Source organism: Pseudorasbora parva, chromosome 24, assembly GCF_024679245.1.
Source record: "Pseudorasbora parva isolate DD20220531a chromosome 24, ASM2467924v1, whole genome shotgun sequence".
Classification (NCBI taxonomy): Eukaryota; Metazoa; Chordata; class Actinopteri; order Cypriniformes; family Gobionidae; genus Pseudorasbora; species Pseudorasbora parva.
This window is the reverse complement of record NC_090195.1, coordinates 31284418-31307243: the sequence shown is the minus strand read 5'-3', so window position 1 is coordinate 31307243 and position 22826 is coordinate 31284418. Positions and strand designations below refer to the sequence as shown.

The window sequence follows — 22826 nt, the reverse complement described above, 5'->3', positions numbered from 1 at the left end:
CTCTTAGCAGTGTGAACAAGTGTCACAGCAGCCGCAGAGCGAACACACAGAGTTAAGCTGGGCATACACTGTGCGATTTCTATGCGATTTCAGCAAGGTTACCTACTCACACTGTACGAGTAGATCTCATGCGATGTAAAGCCAAAGCTCATGATTTATGTGCTCACACTGCGTGGTCCGACCATCGAGCGCGGCTTGTCTGCTCACATTGTACGGGTGAAAAATGTGCAATAATCTCGGTAGGCTAAAATTAATTAATATTAAATACAAATAAATAAATAAAGTGTGAAAGTAAAACAACTAGCCCTGAATTAATGATCAACTAGCTAAATGAATAAGAGGCCCTGGATATGCTAAACGGTGGTTTAGAATACAAATTATCCATTTTACAACACAAACTGGAGGCACAACTGTTTAATTATTTTCTGCTATTTGATAGCTACCTACATAATTTAAAGATCGCCCTCTTTTCATTTTCTTTCTTGCTGCTTTTAAAAATTAAATGGTTAAACTTCTCCTTTCGTGCAGGCGCAGTGAGGGAAAATAGGGCAATCAGTTTGTGGCTTTGCTTCAGGCTTGTGATAACCTCACGAGGGGCGACCAGAATTTCTGAAACGCAAGAAATACATCCGACCATCCGATTCCCGATCGTGAGAGGTTTGTCGCCTCTCGTTTCCCCCTGTACACTGCACGAACACCTCACGACAAACGATGCATGAGAAACCTGAAAATCGCCGCGATTCTGCGCTCAAACCTGGCGTCATCAAACTACGCCTTTGTTTTGAATAGGCGCCCTCTAGTGGACAGAACAAATACATAGTGCAGCTTTAACTAAAATTATTTTAGTTAACTTAAACTTTTAACTATTAACTTTTTTTGTTAAATGAAATTAAACAAAATTATAAAAATAGAATTGTCAACCTTGAAAACAAAACTAAAATAAAATACATTTGGATGAATGAACAAAGTTAGAGTGTTGAAATAACTAAAACTGAAAAAATAAATAAACTTCAACTAAAATTAAGATAAATAAAAAAAGAACTTAAACTTCAAATGTAAGCTAATTTTAAATATTAACAGATTCTATAATGGTATAGAAATACTACTTGCAAAAAAAAAGCCCCCCTGCTGTGTGGGCTTCATCGTAATTAAGTAAGGGATAATCCACGGCTAGCCATGCATTGAAGGATTTTAGGGCGAAGAACCGCCCGACGCGAAGCGGAGGGTGGTTGCCTCTAGGTAATTATTTATGAATGGCAGGCAACACTGCAGTGAAGGCAATCTTTATTTGAACTAATCAACATTATAGCCTAGTGTGAAATAAACCCCGCGTCAACCTATAAAGACACATTACATTTAATGCATTAAATTAAATAATAATATAGGTGTTTGCGTCTGTCAGTGTAGGTGTCACGACCATCATAGAATGTAAAAACGCACGACACACGGCGACATGTTCCGGAACTCGGTGTCATGCAGGTGTCATGTCCGTGTCAGTGTTTGTCGCGATAATGTCAGTGACATGACAATGAAGACTGCATGTGCCATATGTGCCCGTACGCCCATAGTCATAGATAGGTATACGTATACATACCTGAGCAATGTGACATATGTGCCATTGGCTTTGTGTCATGTCATGTCTCATGTCACTTAATATTGCCATAGATATGTAACGTTATACGTATAGACATATCCGTGGCTGATACTGCAGTCTGCCACTGTCACTCTGCTTGCAAGCGTAACTGTAACAGTAGTGGCGGATTAATTTCGAACTGTAATCAAACTGACTGGAACTACCTGTGCATTAAACGGTTTTACTGCACACCTTCCAACCAATCAGAATCGAGTATTAAAACAGACCATGGTATAATGTTAATTAATGCCTTAACTGTTTATGACTTCAATTTTATGACTCGACTGAATAAAAACTGAATTATGTTTTAATAGCTCTACCCAGGTTAGTGTTTACTGGAATGTGCTGACTGCTGTCTCTGCTGTGTTGTTGATGAATATGAATTAAGATGATTCATTATTGTAGTATGAGTGTAATTTGTGCATCTGCTGGCACTATACCTATAGTTCATCTTGAGTTGCTTACAAGAGGCTCGCTATATAGACAAACATGTTTTCATAAGCACGTATTAAGCGCACAGCTGCCCACGGGTGAGCCGGAGCCCCGCAATGCAATGGAACCAATTAAACGTGCGATTTCTGTCTCACACTTTTGACAAACAAAATTGGCCTCTTATTAGATTTCTTTCCCACTGTGGGCAAACTAATATTGTTTGACATTGTTGTCCCCCGTTGAGTGTGATTGTGTGCGTTTGCGCTGCTTAGTGCTTCTACATCTCTTTTCTAATTGCATACATCATGCGCTTTTCATTTCATAAGGACATCTTTGTTCGCCTACATCTGTCTGCAGTGTTTATGAATGCTTAAGACGCCCATGGCTACAGCATACTGTCATACACCACGTCAGCAGAACACAGACTTACAATTCATCCCTCAATAAGCAGCGTTTATAACTTTCTTTAAGAAGTGCACAAAGAAAAATGGCTGGTATTAATAAGAAAACCATCACTATTGCTAGTGCTCTGCTCATACTTTGCCTCTAAACATAGCAATAGACGTTGACATGTAACTTATCCTACAGACATGAGCAAATACTTCAAATCATGTGACTTTTTTTTTAAGTGTTCAGACCTTTTAGCATAGCAACATGCTAAAAAGGACCACAAATGCTTTTTGAAATAATAATTTTGAACCCCAGTGAGCGATCACAGGTGACCACGTCAAGGAGAAAACTGGTCACTCACGTCAATGGTGAGGTGTTGGAGAAAGAAAAAAAAACATGTTTTTAAAAATATTTAAAAGTTTAATAATATTTCCAAGGGGCAGCATGTAAAATTATAACAGAAGGGGGCCTGACACAGATCTGTGTGGCACTCCATACTTTACAAGTGTCAGAACTGATAGTAAACTAACAAAATGGTAAATATCAGAATGATTACCAAATACACATTTTCTAATCTACATTCAAACCAAACTGTATTCAGCCACCTTCAACGTTCTCTCACATTATCACAGTTTATTGGATGTACAGGTGATGGTCATATAATTAGAATACAATCAAAAAGATTTTTTTGCAATAATTCCATTCAAAAAGTGAAAATTGTATATTATATTAATTCATTACACACAGACTGATATGTTTCAAATGTTTAGTTCTTTTTATTTTGATGATTTATAACTGAAAACTAAGGAAAATACCAAATTAGAAAATTAGAATATTTCTTAAGACCAATACAAAGAAAGGATTTGTAGAAATCTTGGCCAACTGAAAAGTACATGAACATGAAAAGTATGAGCATGTACAACACTCAGTACTTAGTTGGGGCTCCATTTGCCTGAATTACTGCAGCAATGCGGCGTGGCATTGAGTCGATCAGTCTGTGGCTCTGCTCAGGTGTTATGAGAGCCCAGGTTGATCTGATAGTGGCCTTCAGCTCTTCTGCATTGTTGGGTCTGGCATATCGCATCTTCCTCTTCACAATACCCCATACATTTTCTATAGGGTTAAGGTCGGGCGAATAAAAACAGGGATAACATGGTCCTTAAAGGTGAATGCTGGGGAATTTTTAAGTTAATCTTGATCGTTATACCTTTGTAATTACAGTCTATAGGAAGAAAAAAAAAAAAACTGGATTGGTGCTTGCAACACGGAGCTATTACAGTTAATGCCCAGAGCCCCCACTCAGCTAAAACGGCAGTTATGCGGCATAAACGTAAAGGGTGTCTTTGTGCCTCTTAAAAGTCCCCTAGAATGATTTGAAGCAATATTTTAAATTGTTCTCTGATATCTAAATAGAGGGTATGTGGCTCATTTAAGGTCAAAAATTGTCCAGATGACATTTTCCAGGTCAATTTACAACCCTAGAAATTGTCCCTCGGACGGGTCATGAATATTAATGCAGAGTTGTGCTCTGATTGGCTGTTTCACTGCGCAGCTCAGTGACAGCTAATACATTTATACCATCCATCATGGCAATGATTTGACTATGATAGTTTCTTTGTTTTGAATCACGAACTGAACTGGGTAGCGCGTAAATATGTAGTTTACAGTATTGTTACAGTTTGACAGTAGAGTACTGATTTAAAAGTCAATTTATTTTGATAAACAGTGTCAGTGTCATGTTTACTACTGACCTGCTGCAAAATAATCATACTTCCCTTCTCAAAAATGTATATTTATTTAACAAATTGACTAGAAGCCTTGTCAAATGACTATCGTTTCAACTTCGATGGTGGAGAAGGAGAAGGTGACGTTAGCTACAAGGATCGAGTGAGTGATCAGTAAGAAACTAAACAGTAGTAGTAAACGGAGTTAGCTTCTGAGTTATGTGTTGATGATGAAATATAGGCTAATTTAGATTTAAATCCTTCAAAAGGATCGACATTTGTATCTACTGTTGTATTTTATGACAACACTGGCAGGAAATAATATTAACCTTTGTCAATTTGACAAACTGTTCTGTGAGCTACTTGAGTTTCCAATTGTTACTTTACTAGCATCTTGCGTTGGATCTAGACAACACAGTGGATATTATAATTAATTTTGTCTTACTAAGAAACTTTTAATTTAATCAGAAATGGGTTCGACAGTCAAGAAGTGGATAAAATCACTACTTACTGTTTGCAGAAATATGGTTGGAATTGCCCCTTTCTTCATTTGTAGATGCTGAGCGAATCCTGCTTGATATTGTCCAGGTTAGAAAACTGTCCTTTGAAAAAGATGCACAGCCTGGATCATAACGTTTATTTCCATGATCTGCCGTTTTCGCTATCCTCGCGTGACGCTTGTTTACCTGAAAGAACTCCCGATGATTGGCTGGCATGCAACTGTTGGGGACGTACATATTAATGATCCCAGCGATTGTGTCACAGGCGGCGTTATGTTGAGAATCGTTTGTTTTTCTGTGGTGTTTTTCACAAACAAGATTTACAAATGAAGGAGGAAACAATGGTGTTTGAGACTCACTGTATGTGATTTCCATGCACTTGTTATTTAACTATGGCAAGTTTAATTACATTTTTCATTCTAGGGCACCTTTAACAGACACAAAATGCAATTAAAATGTCTGTCCAACATGAACAGGGACCTTGCATTACAACGAGATGCGTTTAGCCACTTAGCCATTGTTTAAATTCACCTAAATAGTGTTTTAGATGGCTAGCTGTATCTCACACTGAAGTCCCATGAGAACTCAGTTGTAGCCGGGAAAAAGGTAAATAGTCCAGTTGGGTGGAGCGTCGTGTGTGTAAAGCATGATGATTTTATTACTGCACATCTTTCCTCAAGCCGTGTGTGCCCAAATGAAAGGATAAATAAAGTTTACATTACCTCCACAGTGGTTGCACCTGTCTTCGACCACAGAATGGAATTTTTCTCCAACTGGCCCCGCTGTGTTGTGTCTGTGTAAGTCAGTCATCCTTGTCAAAGTGTTTGCTGCAAATTTTAGTATTTTGGTGTCACAATTCGGAAAGGCACAAACGCAAACCATCTTCACTTGTGAGGCCGATCGGATCATCACTCCCGTGATGTCCAGTGCACAAACAAATTGTTCTTTTTAACTGTTTTTTTTAGTGAACCAGTCGTTCAGTTCACCAAAACGGACTGAATCGTTCTAAACGGTTCGCATCTCAAATCAGCGCTGATCCCACAAGTTACTTTAGTTACTCACTTTCTGAGATTAGTGACAGTCCCTCCGAATAGCAATAAACTTTTATCTTGAATTATATATTGTAACTCCAACAGTTCAATGAACTGAGACATGTTTTGCTAAAAGAAAAGATGAACTCACGAGCAGCTGATGCTGACCATGCGCGTGTAACCGAATGTACAGCAGTTCTCGGATCAGCAGTACAGAATCGAAAACCGTTTCTCTCGGACAAGTTCGATATTGAGAACCGACGAGCCGATGAGCAGAGCAATGAGATCACTCTTCACACACACGATGCTCCTCCCAACTGAACTATTTGCCTCTTTTCCAGCTACAACTGAGTTCCCACGGGAACAGCGCGAGATACAGCTAGCCGTCTAAAACAGGTGAATTTAAATAATGACTAAGTGGCTAAACGTATCTCGTTGTCGTGTAAGGGCCCTGTTCATGTTGGACAGACATGTTAATTGCATTTTGTGTCCTTTAAGCCAAGTACTGGTTGCTTTGGCACTGTGTGCAGGTGCCAAGTCCTGTATGAAAATGAAATCTGCATCTCCATAAAGTTGGTCAGCAGCAGGAAGCATGAAGTGCTCTAAAACTTCCTGGTATACGGCTGCGTTGACCTTGGACCTCAGAAAACACAGTGACCCAACACCAGCAGATGACATGGCACCCCAAACCTTCACTGACCGAAAACTTTATACTGGACCTCAAGCAATGTGGATTGTGTGCCTCTCCTCTCTTCCTCCAGACTCTGGGACCCTGATTTCCAAAGGAATTGCAAAATGTACTTTCATCAGAGAACATAACTTTGGACCACTCAGCAGTCCTTTTTGTCCTTGGCCCAGGCAACACGCTTCTGACATTATCTGTTGTTCAAGAGTGGCTTGACACAAGGAATGCGACCGCTGAAACTCATGTCTTGCATCTGTCTGTGCGTAGTGGTTCTTGAAGCACTGACTCCAGCTGCAGTCCACTCTGTGAATCTCACCCACATTTTTGAATGGGCTTTGTTTCACAATCCTCTCCAGGGTCCAGTTATTCCTATTGCTTGTACACTTTTTTTCTACCACATCTTTCCTTCACTTCGCCTCTCTATTAATGTGCTTGGACACAGTGCTCTGTGAACAGCCAGTCTCTTTTCCAATGACCTTTTGTGTCTTGCCCTCCTTGTGCAAGGTGTCAATGGTAGTCTTTTGGACAACTGTCAAGTTATAATCATCAAAATGATAAGAAATACACATTTGAAATATGTCCATCTGTGTGTAGTGAATTAATATAATATACAAGTTTTACTTTTTGAATGGAATTAGTGAAATAAATCAACTTTTTTGATGATATTCTAATTATATGACCAGCTCCTGTAGTTTCGAAAATAATTATAAAATATGACAAGAGCTCAGAGTTAAACTTTGTGAGAACAAATTAATCTGGATAATGTCAGATCACTTTGATAGAAAGGATTGCAATCAACCAATCAGCTGTCAGTTGTAAGTCTGTTCTTCAGTCTGTGGCGTAAAAGGTCGGAAAACACTCTCAAGCAAAATATGGTCATGTTAAAATGACTGAATAAATTTGGTCCCATATTTTATTTTATTTGTTTGTTTGTTTTTTACTGGCAGTCATTGTATGAAGGATTTTAGGTATAGTAATGCAACAGTTTACTTTATTTAGCTATTTATTGTTTTAATACATATAATACATATTTTGGTTTAACTGTATGTAAGAACATGCCATGATCTATCTATAGTGTCAAAAGCAGCACTAAGATCTAGAACTAGGAGTGAAATGAAAGAGGCAAATCATTTTTAATGCTATGTTGGGGCCTGAGAAATGACTGGCGTTTTTTATAATCATTATATTTACCGGCATGTTAGAACCGTCAAAAATGAATGGCATTCGGTTTGCCGCTTGTTAAAAGTGAGGCATCAGGTGTTTGTGTTGGTCGGCTGAGCATATGCGTTTGTTTGTCTTTCGACATGCGTGCTCCCTGACCTGGGTGTCACTCTCGCAGTAATCACATATTTGTAGTGACGCTGCAATAACCTTTCCAAAAACAGAAACACAAGGGTCAGACATCAGAATCTAAAGCAAACATTGGTGTCTTTACAGCTGACTCGAGTACCAAGGTGCTGAATAACTCATTAATCAATGCTCCTTTATGTTCAACCTAAAGTCTCTGGGATAAACTTTATGAAGCACTTCCTCTATCTTTTTCCCCCCAGGTTTATCTGGAGAGATTATTAACATATGCAGAGATTGACATCTGTCCTGCTAACTGGAAGAGGATTGTTTTGGGTGCCATCCTGTTGGCGTCGAAGGTGTGGGATGATCAGGCCGTATGGAATGTCGACTACTGCCAGATCCTCAAAGACATCACCGTGGAAGACATGTAAGTCTGTGTCATCGTCCTTTCATTCCTCGTCATCGTCCTTTCACTGTAGACATCGCCTGATGCCAATTTGGTAGACATTACCCAACCCTAACGTGCACAAACTATGACAGAAGCACATTTACTGAATATATTCCTATAGGTGCAACAAAAACTCATGTGACTTTCTCAACAGCTCTTATGATTGGATAACTAGACTAGCCGGTGGACCAAACTCAAATTGCACACCATCTCAAATGTTGTGTAGTCATTCTGAAATGCTTGAGCCAAAGTCTGTCTTCAAAATGATTGTATGATTTGGCTCCCAGAACAATCACACAAGACTGAATTCCCACACATCAGGCATCCGCCTCCGATTGCGAGATAATAGCTTTTGTCATTGCTTTTCGTCTGCATGCTCTGAGGTGCAAGTAGTTTATCATGTAGAAATAAACAGCTATAATGGCTTCCCCAGTCGCAGCTACTTCTATTGGTAATCTGCGGCAGTTTCCCAGGAAGCAATGAGTTTGTTCTTTTAAACAAGAGATGGTAACTGCTTTATTTTGCAAATGTTTTATGCAATATTCCAAGTTAAATTTCCAACATTTGATGAAAACATAGCTATTCATGCTGAGTCTTCAAACATTTATAAGATGGACATTTTTTAGCGTCTTGTAGTAATTTAGATGCCATATATAACAACCCTGAAGCAAAAGTAACAAGAAATTACCATGACAAATACAAATAAATACTTGACACTTGTCACAGCTCTCCTTTCTACTCCTGCTGAGTGCACAGCTATTTTAAAGACCGTCCTGACTATAAATGCAGTGACGGAGACTGTCATATTGTCCTCAAAGCATACCTCAAACAGCAGAGGACCTGAGAGTGTGGGTTTGTCTGGGTCTTTTTTGTCAGATGCTTCACTAACTTTGTTGGCTATATTAAGTTGGTCGGTTGGAATTATTATATGGTTGGTAGGAAAGAAGTGTTGTTAATGCTGAGAAATTTGGGGATGGGAAGTTTTTTATATGAATGAATGATCAGGACTGGCTGTGTCATGTCAGAATTGAGGTTTTAAAATGAAAAGACATTGATTTTCATTGAAAGATGCTAAATCAGAATTTTTCGAATAGCTCAACTGTCAAGATGTTCTTTTTCGCTTATTTCCACCCACTGACGAATGTCAAAAGGAGCATGCACAAAGCTAATTATCTTTGCTTTCTTTCCCTCCCACTAGGAATGAGTTGGAGCGGCAGTTTCTGGAGCTGCTGCAGTTCAATATTAACGTTCCATCGAGCGTCTACGCCAAGTACTATTTTGACTTGCGTTCGCTCTCTGAGGCGAACAACCTCAGCTTTCCCCTGGAGCCTCTCAGCAGAGACAAAGCCCAGAAACTGGAGGTGAGGAGTCAATACCACTTCAGATCATTAACACACATCATAAAGTGCATGGTATTTCTCTAAGATTGCCACTTAAAGGATTAGTTCACTTAAAAAGGAAAATTTCCTTATCATTTATATATATATATATATATATATATATATATATATATATATATATATATATATATATATATATATATATATATATATATATATATATATATATATATATATATATATATATATATATATATATATAAACTTTATTACAGGCTCTAGGCCCAACCACAACACATACAAAAAAATAAAAACAACAACAACAACAAAAAAGACATAGATACATACACACACGCATACAGACATACTTGATTCATGAGAGCCTTAACAGGCACGCATACCAATGTTTCCACATATATGTGGAATTTATGTGGAATGTATTCATTTACTCACCTCATATCATCAAAGGTGTCCGTGTCTTTTTCTTCATTCGAAAAGAAATTAAAAGTGCCCTAGAATGAGTTGAAACAATATGTTAAATTGTTCTCTAATATCTAAATAGAGGGTATGTGGCTTATTTAAGGCGGTTTTACAGGTCAATTTACAACCCTATAAATTGTCCCTAGGATGTAATGCTCTGTTTGTGCCTTATTTGGAAGGGTCATGAATATTAATTTTGAGCTCTGCTCTGATTGGCTTGTTCACTTCGCAGCTCAGTGACAGCTAACACATCTATACCAGTCGTCATGGCAATGATTTGACAATGATAGCTTCTTAACTTTGAATCATGAACTGGGTAGCGTGTAAATATGTTGTTTGTGCAGTAACGTTACAGTTTGACAGTAGAGTACTGATTTAAAAGTCGATTTATTTTGCCAAACAAAGTAATGTAGAATCCACTCAAAATAGTCAGTGTCATGTTTACTACTCACCTGCTGCAAAATAATCATGCTTCAGTTCTCAAAAATGTACAGTCCCTGACAAAAGTCTTGTCGCTTATCTATTTTCTAGAAATACCTGATATTAACCTGACTTTTAATTAATTCATTGGTGTTAGAAATAGCTCATATGAAAAGCTAAAACCCTCCCAAATGATGTTTAATGCACTGAAATAAATAATGTTCACAGAAAAAATATTTATCATTTAATCAAGACGGAAAGGTCAAATTTTGGCAAGACAAAAGTTTTGTCGCCTATACAGAAATTGAACAAATTTACTGCAAATACAAAAATATGTCCGCAAATTAAGTTGTGGTGCTGTGAGATCCAAATTTAATATCTTGTATGACTTCCATGAGCTTGAAGGACTGCATCCATGCGGTTTGGCAAGGATTCATACAATTTATTGATGAAGTCATCAGGAATAGCTAAGAAAGCAGTCTTGCATGCCTCCCAGAGTTCATCAATATTCTTTGGTTTCGTCTTCCATGCGTCCGCTTTCATCCTACCCCACATATGCTCAATGATGTTCATGTCTGGTGACTGGGCTGGCCAATCCTGGAGCATCTTGATCTTCTTCACCTTGAGGAACTTTGATGTGGAGATGGAAGTATGCGATGGAGCACCGTCCTGCTGCAGAATTTGGCCTCTCTTATGGTTGGGAATATAAGAGGTAGCTAAGAATTCTTGGTATTTTAGACTATTGATGTTGCCTTCCACCCTGCAGATCTCTCGCACAACCCCATACTGGATGTAACCCCAGACCATGATTTTTCCGCCACCAAACTTCACTGTTTTCTGGGTGAATCTCGGATCCATTCTGGCTCCAGTAGGTCTCCTGCAATAGTGCAGCGACTGTGGTGTAATTCAACAGAAGATTCATCTGAAAAATCCACCTTCTGCCACTTTTCCAGCGTCCATCCTTTTAGCAGGCTGTGGGCCTTGGCAAATGCCACACGGTTTTTCAATTGTTTTTTGTTTAGTGCTGGCTTCCGGGCACTGATTCGACCATGGAGGCCATTTCGAGACAGAATCCGACAAACTGTTCTGGTTGACACAGGGACTTCAGGTGACCAGGTCTCGTGGAGCTCTGCTGCAGGGGAAAATGGGCTGGCCTTGGATTTTCGAGCCAACAAACGGTCCTCTCGAGCAGTTGTCTTGCGGGGTCTGCCTGACCTGGGCTTGTCAAAAACGTCTCCAGTCTCTTCAAATCTTTTTTTTTATCCTCTGTACTTGACGCTGAGACACATTGAAGGTGTCTGCCACATCAGCAGTGGATCTGGTCTTCAGCCTCTTGATAATCAAAACTTTAGTCTCTGGGTGAATCTTAGGCATGTTTGCAGAGGTCTAGTTGCAGTTGATGTGAAGGTCTAGTGTACTGGGGTTCTTTTTATACACACTTGAGACCTAATTGATCCATTATTAGTCACAGTTGAAGCTCATATGACAAGATGACAAAACTTATGTCTTTGCAAAAATTGACTCAATGGGCTTTACCAAGCTGTGAATATTAGAATACTTTTTGAAAGTTTAGTTTTTCACTGAAACATTATCACAAAAGCTGGTGGAATTAAAATGAGCCATTTTCTTGTAAAAAAATCTTGATTAGAAATATATTTCAGCGGCACTTTAGGTCAATTTGTACACAAGCGACAAGACTTTTGTCAGGGACTGTATATTTATTTAACAAATTGACTAGAAACCTTGTCAAATGACTATCGTTTCAACTTAGATGGTGGAGAAGGTAACGTTAGCTACAAGGATCGAGTAAGTGATCTGTAAGAAACTGTAAGAAACGGCGGCAGCATTCAGCGCCTATCCCCGGATACTCAGGAAGAGCGCTTTTTCAAGGTTTTATATTAAATGTATATTATATTTCCCTCAAATCGTCAATGTACATACTGATTTAACCCTGTGCTACAAGATACACTCATCGTGCAGCTCATCTGTCAGTCGATTCAAAATTGAGCTCGCGTGTATATAATGTGCGCATCAGGTGGCGGTGTGAGATCCTGAGGCGCGGGGCTGAGCTTCGCGTCCTTCACCCCCTTTAGGCCCAATCGGCTTAAGAACGTGCATGTAAACGCACTCAGTGTTCTTTTCCTCTCTAGGCAGGTATTTTTTTTAGGTTTATTTATCAAAATGTTCTTTTATATATTTGTGTGATGTTCTGTATTTCGATCGCGCCTTTAACATGTTATGAGAAAACGGTTTATGAATGTTTATCCACCACATTACCTTTTAGACTATTTAAACCTAAATAAGAAACCTATTGTCAGCTGGCAGGCAGTTTTGTTCGCTTTATTAAAAGTTGTTGCTGTGTGCAGTGTGTAAAGTAAAATAAAAATAGCTTTACCCTTCTGCTGACAAGTGTTGTGCCCCTCCCAACCCATTCACACACACATAGATGATTCAACTATCGGTCGACCATAGAGAGATTCGACAATTCTGATTCGAATGTGTATATCCTTTGTCGAGGACAGCCCTATTACTGTTTGCAGGAATATGGTTGGAATTGCTCCTTTCTTCAGTTTTAGACGCTGAGCGAATCCTGCTATATTGCCATAGGTTAGAAAAATTCTGTGGTGAAATGGGCCAAGCAAACAAACAACTTTGAATTAAATTGTTGCGGTATCGTATTGTAATTAAACATCAACCTTGACTGTTGACATTTTTATCTGTGGGAAGGCTATGAAAAGTCCTCACGTCCCCTGCACAGCCTGGAACATGACATTTATTTCCATGATCTGCCGTTTTCTCTATCCTCGTGTGACTCTTGTTTACATGCTGAACTCCCGACATGGGCTGACATGCAAATGTTGGGGACGTACATATTAAGGATCACGGTGATTGCATCACATGTGGCGTTATGTTGAAAATAGCCTGTTTTTCTGTGGTGTTTTTCACAAACAAGATTTACATATGAAGGAGGAGGCAATGGTGTTTGGGACTCACTGTATGTGATGTCCATGTACTGAACTCTTTTTATTTAACTATGGCAAGGTTAATACAATTTTTCATTCTAGGGCACCTTTAAGTTTTTTAGGGAAAACATTCCAGGGTTTTCAACATAATGGACTTTGATGGCAACCAACGGGTTGAAGGTCCAAATCAATGCAGTTTCAAAGGGCTTCAGAGGCTCTGCACGATCCCAGACTAGGAATAGGGTCGTATCTAGTGCCACGGATTTACGTCGAAAAGGTCAGGCTAGACATAGGCGGAAGTACAAGCAAACATGCGAAGACTAATACGAACGCCCTTTACCAGGAAAAACTCCTTCTCCAACTTCAAAATCGTCCGCCATTGTTGTTGTACCTTTTTTGGCTAAAGGACGTTTGTATCAGCCTTAGCACGTGTGCTTTGTAAACACAGGGGCGGTACTTCCGCCTTTGTCTAGCGTGACCTCTCTGACGTGATTACGTAATCCATGGCATGCCGCAGAGCAGTTCAAGATGAGCATATACATTGCATTTATTTGGACCTTCAACCCATTGCTTGCCACTGAAAACCATTAAGTGAAGAAAAATCCTGGAATATTTTCTTCAAAAAAAAAAAAAAAACGCTTAAAGAAAGACATGAACATCTTGAATGAGATGGAGGTGAGTAAATTATCAGGACATTTTCATTTTGATGTGAACCAATCCCTTAAGAGTTAATTAACATCCCAGTGTGCTATGGTTTCTGTGTTTTCAAGCAAAGTTCAATATCTTGGCAGATTGTTATATTAAATCTATTCCAGCAAGTTATGAGGAAATATGCCAGTGAAACTTAAAAGCTTTCTTTGTTAAAACTCTCAGAAATAGAGGGATTCTTGTGACATATTGTATTGGACCGTTGGTTCAGTAGCAGCAGTGCTGAGTAATTACCTCGCCTGAAGCCCCATGTGTGTCTTTTGCCAGCGTTCAGCCTCAATGCAGCCCAATTACAGTCCTGACAAGACCAGGCCTATAATGATGTTAGTTCAGACGCTTCTGTGTGTGTGTAGTTGATTTTAGTGGTGTATTAGCCCACTAGCCCATCCAGAGTCAGTGGTCTGTGGGTGGACAGCTCAATCAGTTAGCCAGTGGTTTGTGATCCAGTTCTTTCATGAGGACCCCCTGCTTCCATACTGCACTGGCCCTCTTTATACACGCCAACACATCTCAAAATAACAGACACAAGCTGTATCTTACCTCAAGATTGAAACTGTTTTCCGGCTTATTCTTGAAGGTGTTTGTACTTGGAAATTTGGTTCTTGTATCCGAAAATACAGGTTTGGCCAATACTTTTGTGACACCTTCACTTGTATATCAAGTGAATCTAACTAATTCAGTGTCTACTCAGTGACATTGCCATCTCTCATAATTTAGCAGATGATAATAATTAGCGCTGCCATCTAATATTAATATAAGTGGCCTGGTCGACCATAATTGTATTAGTTCCATAATAAAACCTCCACATGAAGTGATAAAATCGCGCAGGTTGTGACTGACAGATCATTAACAGCAGGAAATCCAAATACATCAACCTAGGCATATAAGCCTTTCTTTCATCAACCTCAAATATGGCTACATGTAAGTAGGGGGTGTAAATGCTCATTATCATGATTTATGGCGTATTAAACATCTGATTAGTCGACTAATCACTGATATGAACGACTACTAGTCGACTAGAAAAATCTTTAGTCAAGGGCAGCCCTATAATTTTTGAAAAAGAAAAGGACCAATAACAGAACCCTGGGGAACATCTTGAGTAAGGATAGCATTGGGTGGTTTATTCTTCAGATTTTAAATACTATATTGAATAGAATAATATACAAACACTTTTAAACTGTTACCCATTTCATTCAGACCCAGGTCAGGGAAAGTCATCAAACAGTCCAGATCCAGAGTCATGAAACATTTTAAAAGAGCCCATTTTCCAAAATGGGCCAGATAAATGACATTAAAAGTAATTTACATATCTAAATAGTGTTTTTGTTCTATAATGATCAGTGTTATTAATTGTAAGTAATTAAAGCTGAGGGGTGTCTCATGAAAAACCCAGAGTAAAAATGCAAATGTTGAAATTGTTAAAAAAAATCATTCAAATGTTTGGGGTCATTCATAAAATAATTTCTTTCTTTTTTTAAATCTTAAAGTAATATATTATTTTAAATTAAACTAAACCCAAATTATATTGGAAAAAGTGACAGTAAATACATTTTTAAATGTTAAACATTTTAAATCCATCTTCCCTTCTCATGTTTCTCACAGGCGATCTCCAGGCTTTGTGACGACAAATATAAAGACTTGAGAAAAGCAGCCAAGAAGCGCTCAGTGAGTGCAGATAACCTGACAGTGGTCAGATGGTCCCCGGCCATCATATCCTAATATCGGTGGACATTGGGGACTTTCACGAGGGACTGCGAAAAAGAGACTGTCAGAAGAAGCGTTCTCTAAGAGGACACATACATGCTTCGTACCTCCACGAGACTCTTGAGCCAGAGGTGTTTGTTCTGAAGAGTGTCCATACTGGTCGTACGGCTGCTGTATATACGAGACACCCACACAAAGATCACTTTCCAACCTGTGGCTTAGAGGAGAGAGAGAGAGAGAGAGAGAGAGAGAGAGAGAGAGGGACACAGCTACTGCAGTTCAGAAAAACTGGAGGATATATACGAGGAAGAAACTCCAAAAGACGCCCGATGACTGGAACGCCATTCCAACAGCTCTGTGTCATACATGTTTGCCATTCTAGGTGAGGATGTATTCGCACCATCATCTTGTACGGTTAGAAAAGTTTCACCTGGATGCAAGATGGCCAAAGTCAACCACTTCTCAAGATATCATTCCTAAAAGCATTTTCTGTGAGCTGATCATGCTATTAAAAAAATCACCACTGTAGTTATACATACTGTTATTTAACATTTTGTTTTAACATCCTTAATGACGGTTTATTAACCTAAAAGAAGTCTTTAATAATGCGCCCTAATGGGAAAATATACAATTTGGACATCTCTGTTTAGTCTTATTATTTTATTTATTTTTTAACCTTATTTTTCTAAATACTTGATCAAGTTTGTGGCATTTCGTCTTATCTCACATTAATGGAAGTTGGCTTTGTATTGACAAAAGGAGAGCGCTGTGGGGCGTTGTTAAGTAACGTTTCTAGGAATTTTCCTTTTGAAGCAGAAATAATTGGATGCCATGGAAAAAAAGAAAAGAAAAAGGTTTCACTGTCAAACTTCGATGTTTTAATACTGAAATCGAATATATATATATATGTTTTGCTACAGAGCCAGCAATCACATTCCATTCTCAATGATCTTGAGCTTGTATAACCTTCACACTCTTGTGTATTATTTTTATACCCGTCTCACCTTCGCTTCAGCAAACGACAGATACTGTTTGCACATGCTGTGTCACTCATTTCCAAATTCTCAAAGAAATACATGCACTGTGCTCTATTACAGACAATACCTGCTAGCAAGGTTTGAAAGGTTCCTAATGAGTCCAAATCTTTGCTTACAATTGGTGTCTTGAAGTCAGAAAACATGCTATTAAAGGCTAATAGTGCTACTGCGGTACAAATGTTCGGACGGCTTGCAGTGTTTTATTTGTCAATTACAATGCGTCAAACCAGAGTTGACTTGAAGTGTAATTCCTGCTGTATCCACTGCCATCACCCGTGGTGCCTGCGTTTAGCGGGAATATGGCCTTAGATATAGAATATGAAAATGAACCATGTTCCATTCTCATTAAGACATCAACATGAGTTAGCAAAAGATAGTTTGGTTTCAAATCAGTTCTTCCTAGTTCAAAAGATCAGCCAGTGTTTTATTAGAATTATGCCATCAGATGTGTGTTGATGATGAGTCGTTATATTATGTGATTTGTCTAGAAGAAACTGACATATTCATCTGATTTATCGAGAATTAGAACTTCCAAAAAATATCGTTTGTATATTGTACATACTTAAACTGAGATATTTATATGTGACCAGTATTTACTTTTCTTAATTCTTATTCAATTCTGGACAATGATGGATACAAATTTGAACAATGTTGGTTGTTTTGTCTGGAATAAGTCAATGCTCATGGATCTGACACAGTTTCTAGGCACTGTCATTTTTATTTAGTCATATGTTTCTGTCCTCAATTAAATGTCCAGCTAAGTTAAACCTTTTTTTTTTTTTTACATGCACAGCAAAAGTGGTAAAATAATTTCCCAAGGTTATGTTGACATGAATGTAACTTTTTTTTTTTATTATTTGAGCTGCAGTGATAAAAGAAAGCAATTTTCTGTGCTTTGTGCTACAGATGACATCCAGTTGACCATTATATTCAAGCAGTGTGTTTATTCTTACATTGATTATAATCTAGATTTTCTTTTTGTATTTTCTCTCAAATGCCCCAAAAAGTCTAACAAATTTTACTAATAATTGAATTTAATACTGTTAATCTGCACACTTTGTGTCTTTGTATACAATACAGTAAGTCGGATGTGTGGTTAACACATCCAACGGGACATGCAAAGGTTATACGTTGTTTGCATAATCAAAAGAAAAAGTAGTAAGTATATTTTAAGAAAATTAAGCCTATTTTAGGACCATACGATATTAATAATTGTCATTACGGTATACGGTATGTTATGTATATTATAAATACATCATTTTAATTGAGTTTACATCTCACAATTCTGAGAAAATGAGATATGCTGCAAAACAATGCTTTTCTTACTTAGTATTTGTTCTTGTTTCTAGTCAAAATTTCTAAAAATGCATTAAGAAATTAAGAAACATTCACTAGACAAATAAAAATTATTGTCTTGTTTTGGGGGGGGAAATAACTCAGTTAATTTGCTTTAGTTTTTGCTTAAAATAAGCAAAATAATCTGCCAGTGGGGTAAGCTAAATAATGTTGTTTTAAGATTATTTATCTTATTTAAGCAGAAACTCTCATACAATTTTGGGTTATTTTCCCCCAAAACTAGATAATTACTTTTGCTTGTCTAGTAAATGCTACTTGTTTTAAGAATTTTTAGATGTTTGGACTAGAAACAAGACAGAAATACTAAGTAAGAAAAGCATTTTTTTGCAGTGTACAAACTACAATATAGACACAATTGCAAGATATATACTTGTAACTGCAAGAAAAAAAAGTCAGAATTGCAAGTTTGTCAATTGTGCGATAAAAACTATTGGGGGGTCATAATTGTGTGGAAGTTTGTCTCCGCCACTGAATAAAAAGATACTGAGAGCTTCTTATTCCCCTCGGAATTGGACTTTATAACTGCGAGTTTATAATTGCAAGGTTATTTCTCACAATACATTTTTTTTTAGAATTTATATCTCACAATTTTGACAACTCACATTTGCAAATTTATATCATTTGCAACTTTATTGCAAGTCAGAATTTGCAAGGCTAAAACCGTTTCCAGAATAGAACGATATAAAGTTGTAATTGTGAGTTAAAATGTCAGAATTGCGAGATATAAACCCACAATTGTGAGAAATAAAGTAAGAGTTGTAAGGTAAAAAGTCGCAATTATCTTTTAAATAGTTTTATTCAGTGATGGAAACAAGCTTCCATAGAATTTTAAGACAAACTCAAATTTGCAAGAAAATGAATTACATTCTCACTTCTTCATTTTTTAAGATCTTGCAATTCTGAATTTGGAATTCTGACTCTGAGGCGATTTTGGAGTAAGAATTGTATGGAAGTTTTTTTCCAGCAATGAATATATATATATCCCAATTCTGATAGCTTTACAATTTTGTTACAAAGTCAGAATTGCGAGTTTGTTTTAATCTTTTTTTTTCCCTCAGAATTGGACTTCATAACTCGCAATTGCCAGTTTATATCTCTCAGTTCTGAGAAAAGTCAGAATTGCAAGATCTAAACAAAAGGTTTTTTGTTTCTTGGAATTTTGAGTTTGTCTCGCAAATCTATGGAAACTTGTTTCTCTCACTGAATAAAACGATTTAAAAGATAATTGTGACTTATTTCTTACAATTCTGACATTATAACTCACAATTGCAACTTTATATCATGCTCTTCTGAATTGCGAGATGTAAACTCGCAATTGCGAGAAAAGTCAGAATTGTGACAAAAAGTCGCAAATATCTTTTGAAATCTTTTATTCTGTGGCGAAAACAAGCTTCCATAGAAGTGCGAGACAAACTCAAAATTTTAAGAAGTAGTCCATTCTGACCATATTTTCCTTGCAAATGTGAGTTGATAGCTCACAACTCTGACTTTCGGGATTTCTCAGAGTTGTGAGATACAAACGGAGGGGGAAAAAGTCCGAATTTTGAGAAGTCGCAATTACCTTTTTTATTCCGCTGCTTCCATGCGAATTAAAATTGGATCTGGTTAATGGGCTTAATTCTCTTATTTATACAATATATAATGTTTAATTTCTTTTGATTTTGGGATGAAATATAACCCAGGCATGTTCTCGACTGGTTTCGTGAGATTCACTAAACAAAGCACGCTCGTCTCAATTACTTTTGTGCATCTTGTGACAAACAAAGTGTGAAACTAAGACGGTGAACACAGATGTTTGTTTTGGTTTATTTCCTAAAGATAAAGGAAGGTTTTACCAAAGTTCTTCTCATGGAAGATCTGTTCTTTGTAAATGGCGGCGCTTTAGACTCCCTCTGTTGGAAACGGTTTGTAGTCAGGGAAACCGTTGGAGGAGAGAGTCTTCGGGGAGGAAAGCGGAATCATAAATCGAAAGACTGATTAAAAACATTTGAAGATTGTATTACTCTATTTATTTCATGTGAGCATGAGGATGCAGCCGAGCGTTGGATCTGATGAAGGTGTTGTAAACTCGAGGCGAGTGGCGTGTTTTAGCCGTGTGCACTGAACTCTACCTCTGCAGAGTTTTTGATTCTTATTTAATACCTCTCTCTTGATCTTTCCATCTCTCTGTAATCCTTCTCATTTGCATTGCAATTTCTAGGAAATTACAAATTCAAATCTTTCAGAACATTTATACTATAAATGGTTTCCTGTGAAGAAAAGAAAACTGCTGTAGTTGTGAGTTTTAATTTTATATTCAGTCACTGGTTGTATGCCTGTTCTCATGAATAATACATTGTTGTCGTCATTTGTTTCTTTTCCAAAGGTCAAACCCTTCCTATCTGTTTCCATTGTGCCAAAGGCTGAATCCTATCTCCTATGTATGATCTTAGTTCATTCTACTTTCTGTTTAACTAAGTGAACCCAGTCGCCTGCGGTCATCCGCCCAGGAGCTGGAGGCTACAATGGTTGCATGCAGTTTCTTTGGTTCTCAGACTATGATTTTAACTGATGCTCCCAGTTCAGAAGCAATGTTTAGAAACCGCCACAAGAATAAACTTTTGAAGTTGCAATAAAACTGATTTGTTGTGTTTTCATTGAGCATGAACACATGATGCAGGATTAGGGACTGCATTGTATGTTAAAGGTCCCATTCTTTGCGTGTTTTCGAAGCTTTGATTATGTTTACAGTGTGCAATATAACGAGTTCATGTTTCACGTGTAAAAAAACAGTATTTTTCACACAATTTACTTATCTGTATACCGGTGTTTCCTCTGTCCTAAAAACGGCCTGATGATTTCCTTGTTCTCTGAAGTCCCTCCTTCAGAAATACGTAACGAGTTCTGATTAGGCCAGCGCTTCCCGCGCTGTGATTGGACAGCAGCTTAGGGCACGTTGCACGGAAAGGTCCCGCCTCTTAGGGTAGATACGCGCGCTCAATGTTATTGCAAAAATGTCTATATTGCCTTATCAATTTGAGTCGGAATCAGACCCAGAGAATATCAAAGAGGATCGATTACAACCTGCTCAGGAAAGACTTTTGCTGGACGTTTCAGAATGGTAAGCTGTCTATTCAGTAGTTTAAACTGATCATTACAAACACCAACAATCGATGGTGTCTGAATGAATTACTACACTTTTATATGCTAAGTTTTTCGGATTAGTTTCAATTACCATCTAACGTTAGTTAACAAATCTAAACAGCGTTGCACTTTGTGTCATGAGTTACATAAACTGTTAAACGGACCGACTTAAATAATAAAATACACTTACCGCTTGTGGTCCATAAACAACAAAGAGGGAACTGCGTCATCTTTTAAGAATAATCTTTCTGCGAATCCGGCATTAAACTGATTGAGATTGAGGAAGCAGTCCTCAGCAAAATGTGCTGCACATAGCTTTAAATTGTGATTATAATTTTCCGGAACCGAGTTAACCATAAACTGTAGCCATTGATCTCGTACAGCGTCCGTGGGAAGGCCAAACAAAGGTGATTTGACTCCGGGATGAAAATAACAGCGTTTCAATGGCATGGCGACAAACACACTCTACAAAAACAACGCTTCCTATTCTCGACCTGTGAGAGCAAAAGGACAACGCCCCCGAATTTGTGTGTTCTTGTGGGCGGAGGGTTCGTCAACAAACGGTTTTAGTTGCGTCATTCATAAAGGAAGTGCAGGGCTGTAGTCCAAACCAGCCGTTCGCTGTAGGCTTTGAAAGGGAACTTCTGTTAAATAAAATATCTCGCTTGGCATTGAACTTTGAGCTTTATAATTTTACAGGTATTATTTATGCTCTAACAGCAACATTACACACTAACTAAAGTTTGAAAGATGGAATTGCAAAGAATGGGACCTTTAAATATATTGGGAGGGCCTGTCACATTTTTTCCAGTGAACATTTTTCAGGATAGGTTTTTATTTTTATTTTAATAAATGCCACGATATGTAATTTTCACAACTAGAGGTTGCTTATTCAACACAATGGCGTCGCTTGATTTTGCTGAATCATGGGAGTTGTCTTCACCTCTACAGCTGATGGAAAATAATCTAACGTGACTGTAAGAAATCATATTCATGGATGAGCTAATGTAAGATTTATTAAACGACTGTATTTAAGAAATGTATTTTAATTAATCATAAAATGGCCCTGATATGTCACTAGACATCAATCGTGTTAATTTCAAATAGAGTTTAGATTTCCTGCCCGAGCCTGAGCCCGAACCGACCCGTGGGCTGAGATTTCCCGCCACTATCCTCGGGCCGGGCCCTTGATCAAGCATTTGTGTTTTTTCAATCATTACTTTATAAGTCTAATTGGGTAGGCAGAAAGCTATGCCATGATTCGGCAAAGTAAGAACTAATACTACAACTAAGAAACAAATGTGTAGGCTACAAAGTTGCACGAGTCAGGATTAGTGTAAAAACGTGTGTTAAAATCACAGCTCGTGCAGTGATAAAGCGCAGTGTTCTGAACAGAAATATTTCGCTCAGAGCTGCTCGCGTCAACACTGCTTAACTAAATCTTTTCGTTTCAAATCGTTTCGTTTAAAAGTGGACATTTCAAGCTTTCTAGACACATATTTATAATGTCTGTAAGGCAAGTAGCCCGCTGAGTTTCAGTTTATTTATGAGACGCGCTCTAG

The 22826-nt window shown here is 37.9% G+C and overlaps 1 protein-coding gene across 4 annotated transcripts in view; it reads left to right on the top strand.

Moving 5' to 3' along the window:
* Positions 1-16637, top strand: part of ccny (cyclin Y) — an 80548-nt gene extending 63911 nt beyond the window's left edge. For 3 of the 4 annotated variants that reach the window (XM_067434544.1, XM_067434545.1, XM_067434543.1), the window contains 3 exons: positions 7946-8112; positions 9332-9494; positions 15647-16637. In XM_067434544.1, the coding sequence (XP_067290645.1) occupies positions 7946-8112; positions 9332-9494; positions 15647-15763 (447 nt within the window). In that variant the 3' untranslated portion in view covers positions 15764-16637. The remainder of the gene's footprint in view (positions 1-7945; positions 8113-9331; positions 9495-15646) is intronic. The other variant, XM_067434546.1, reaches the window with a different exon arrangement.
* The last annotated feature ends 6189 nt before the right edge of the window (positions 16638-22826 follow it).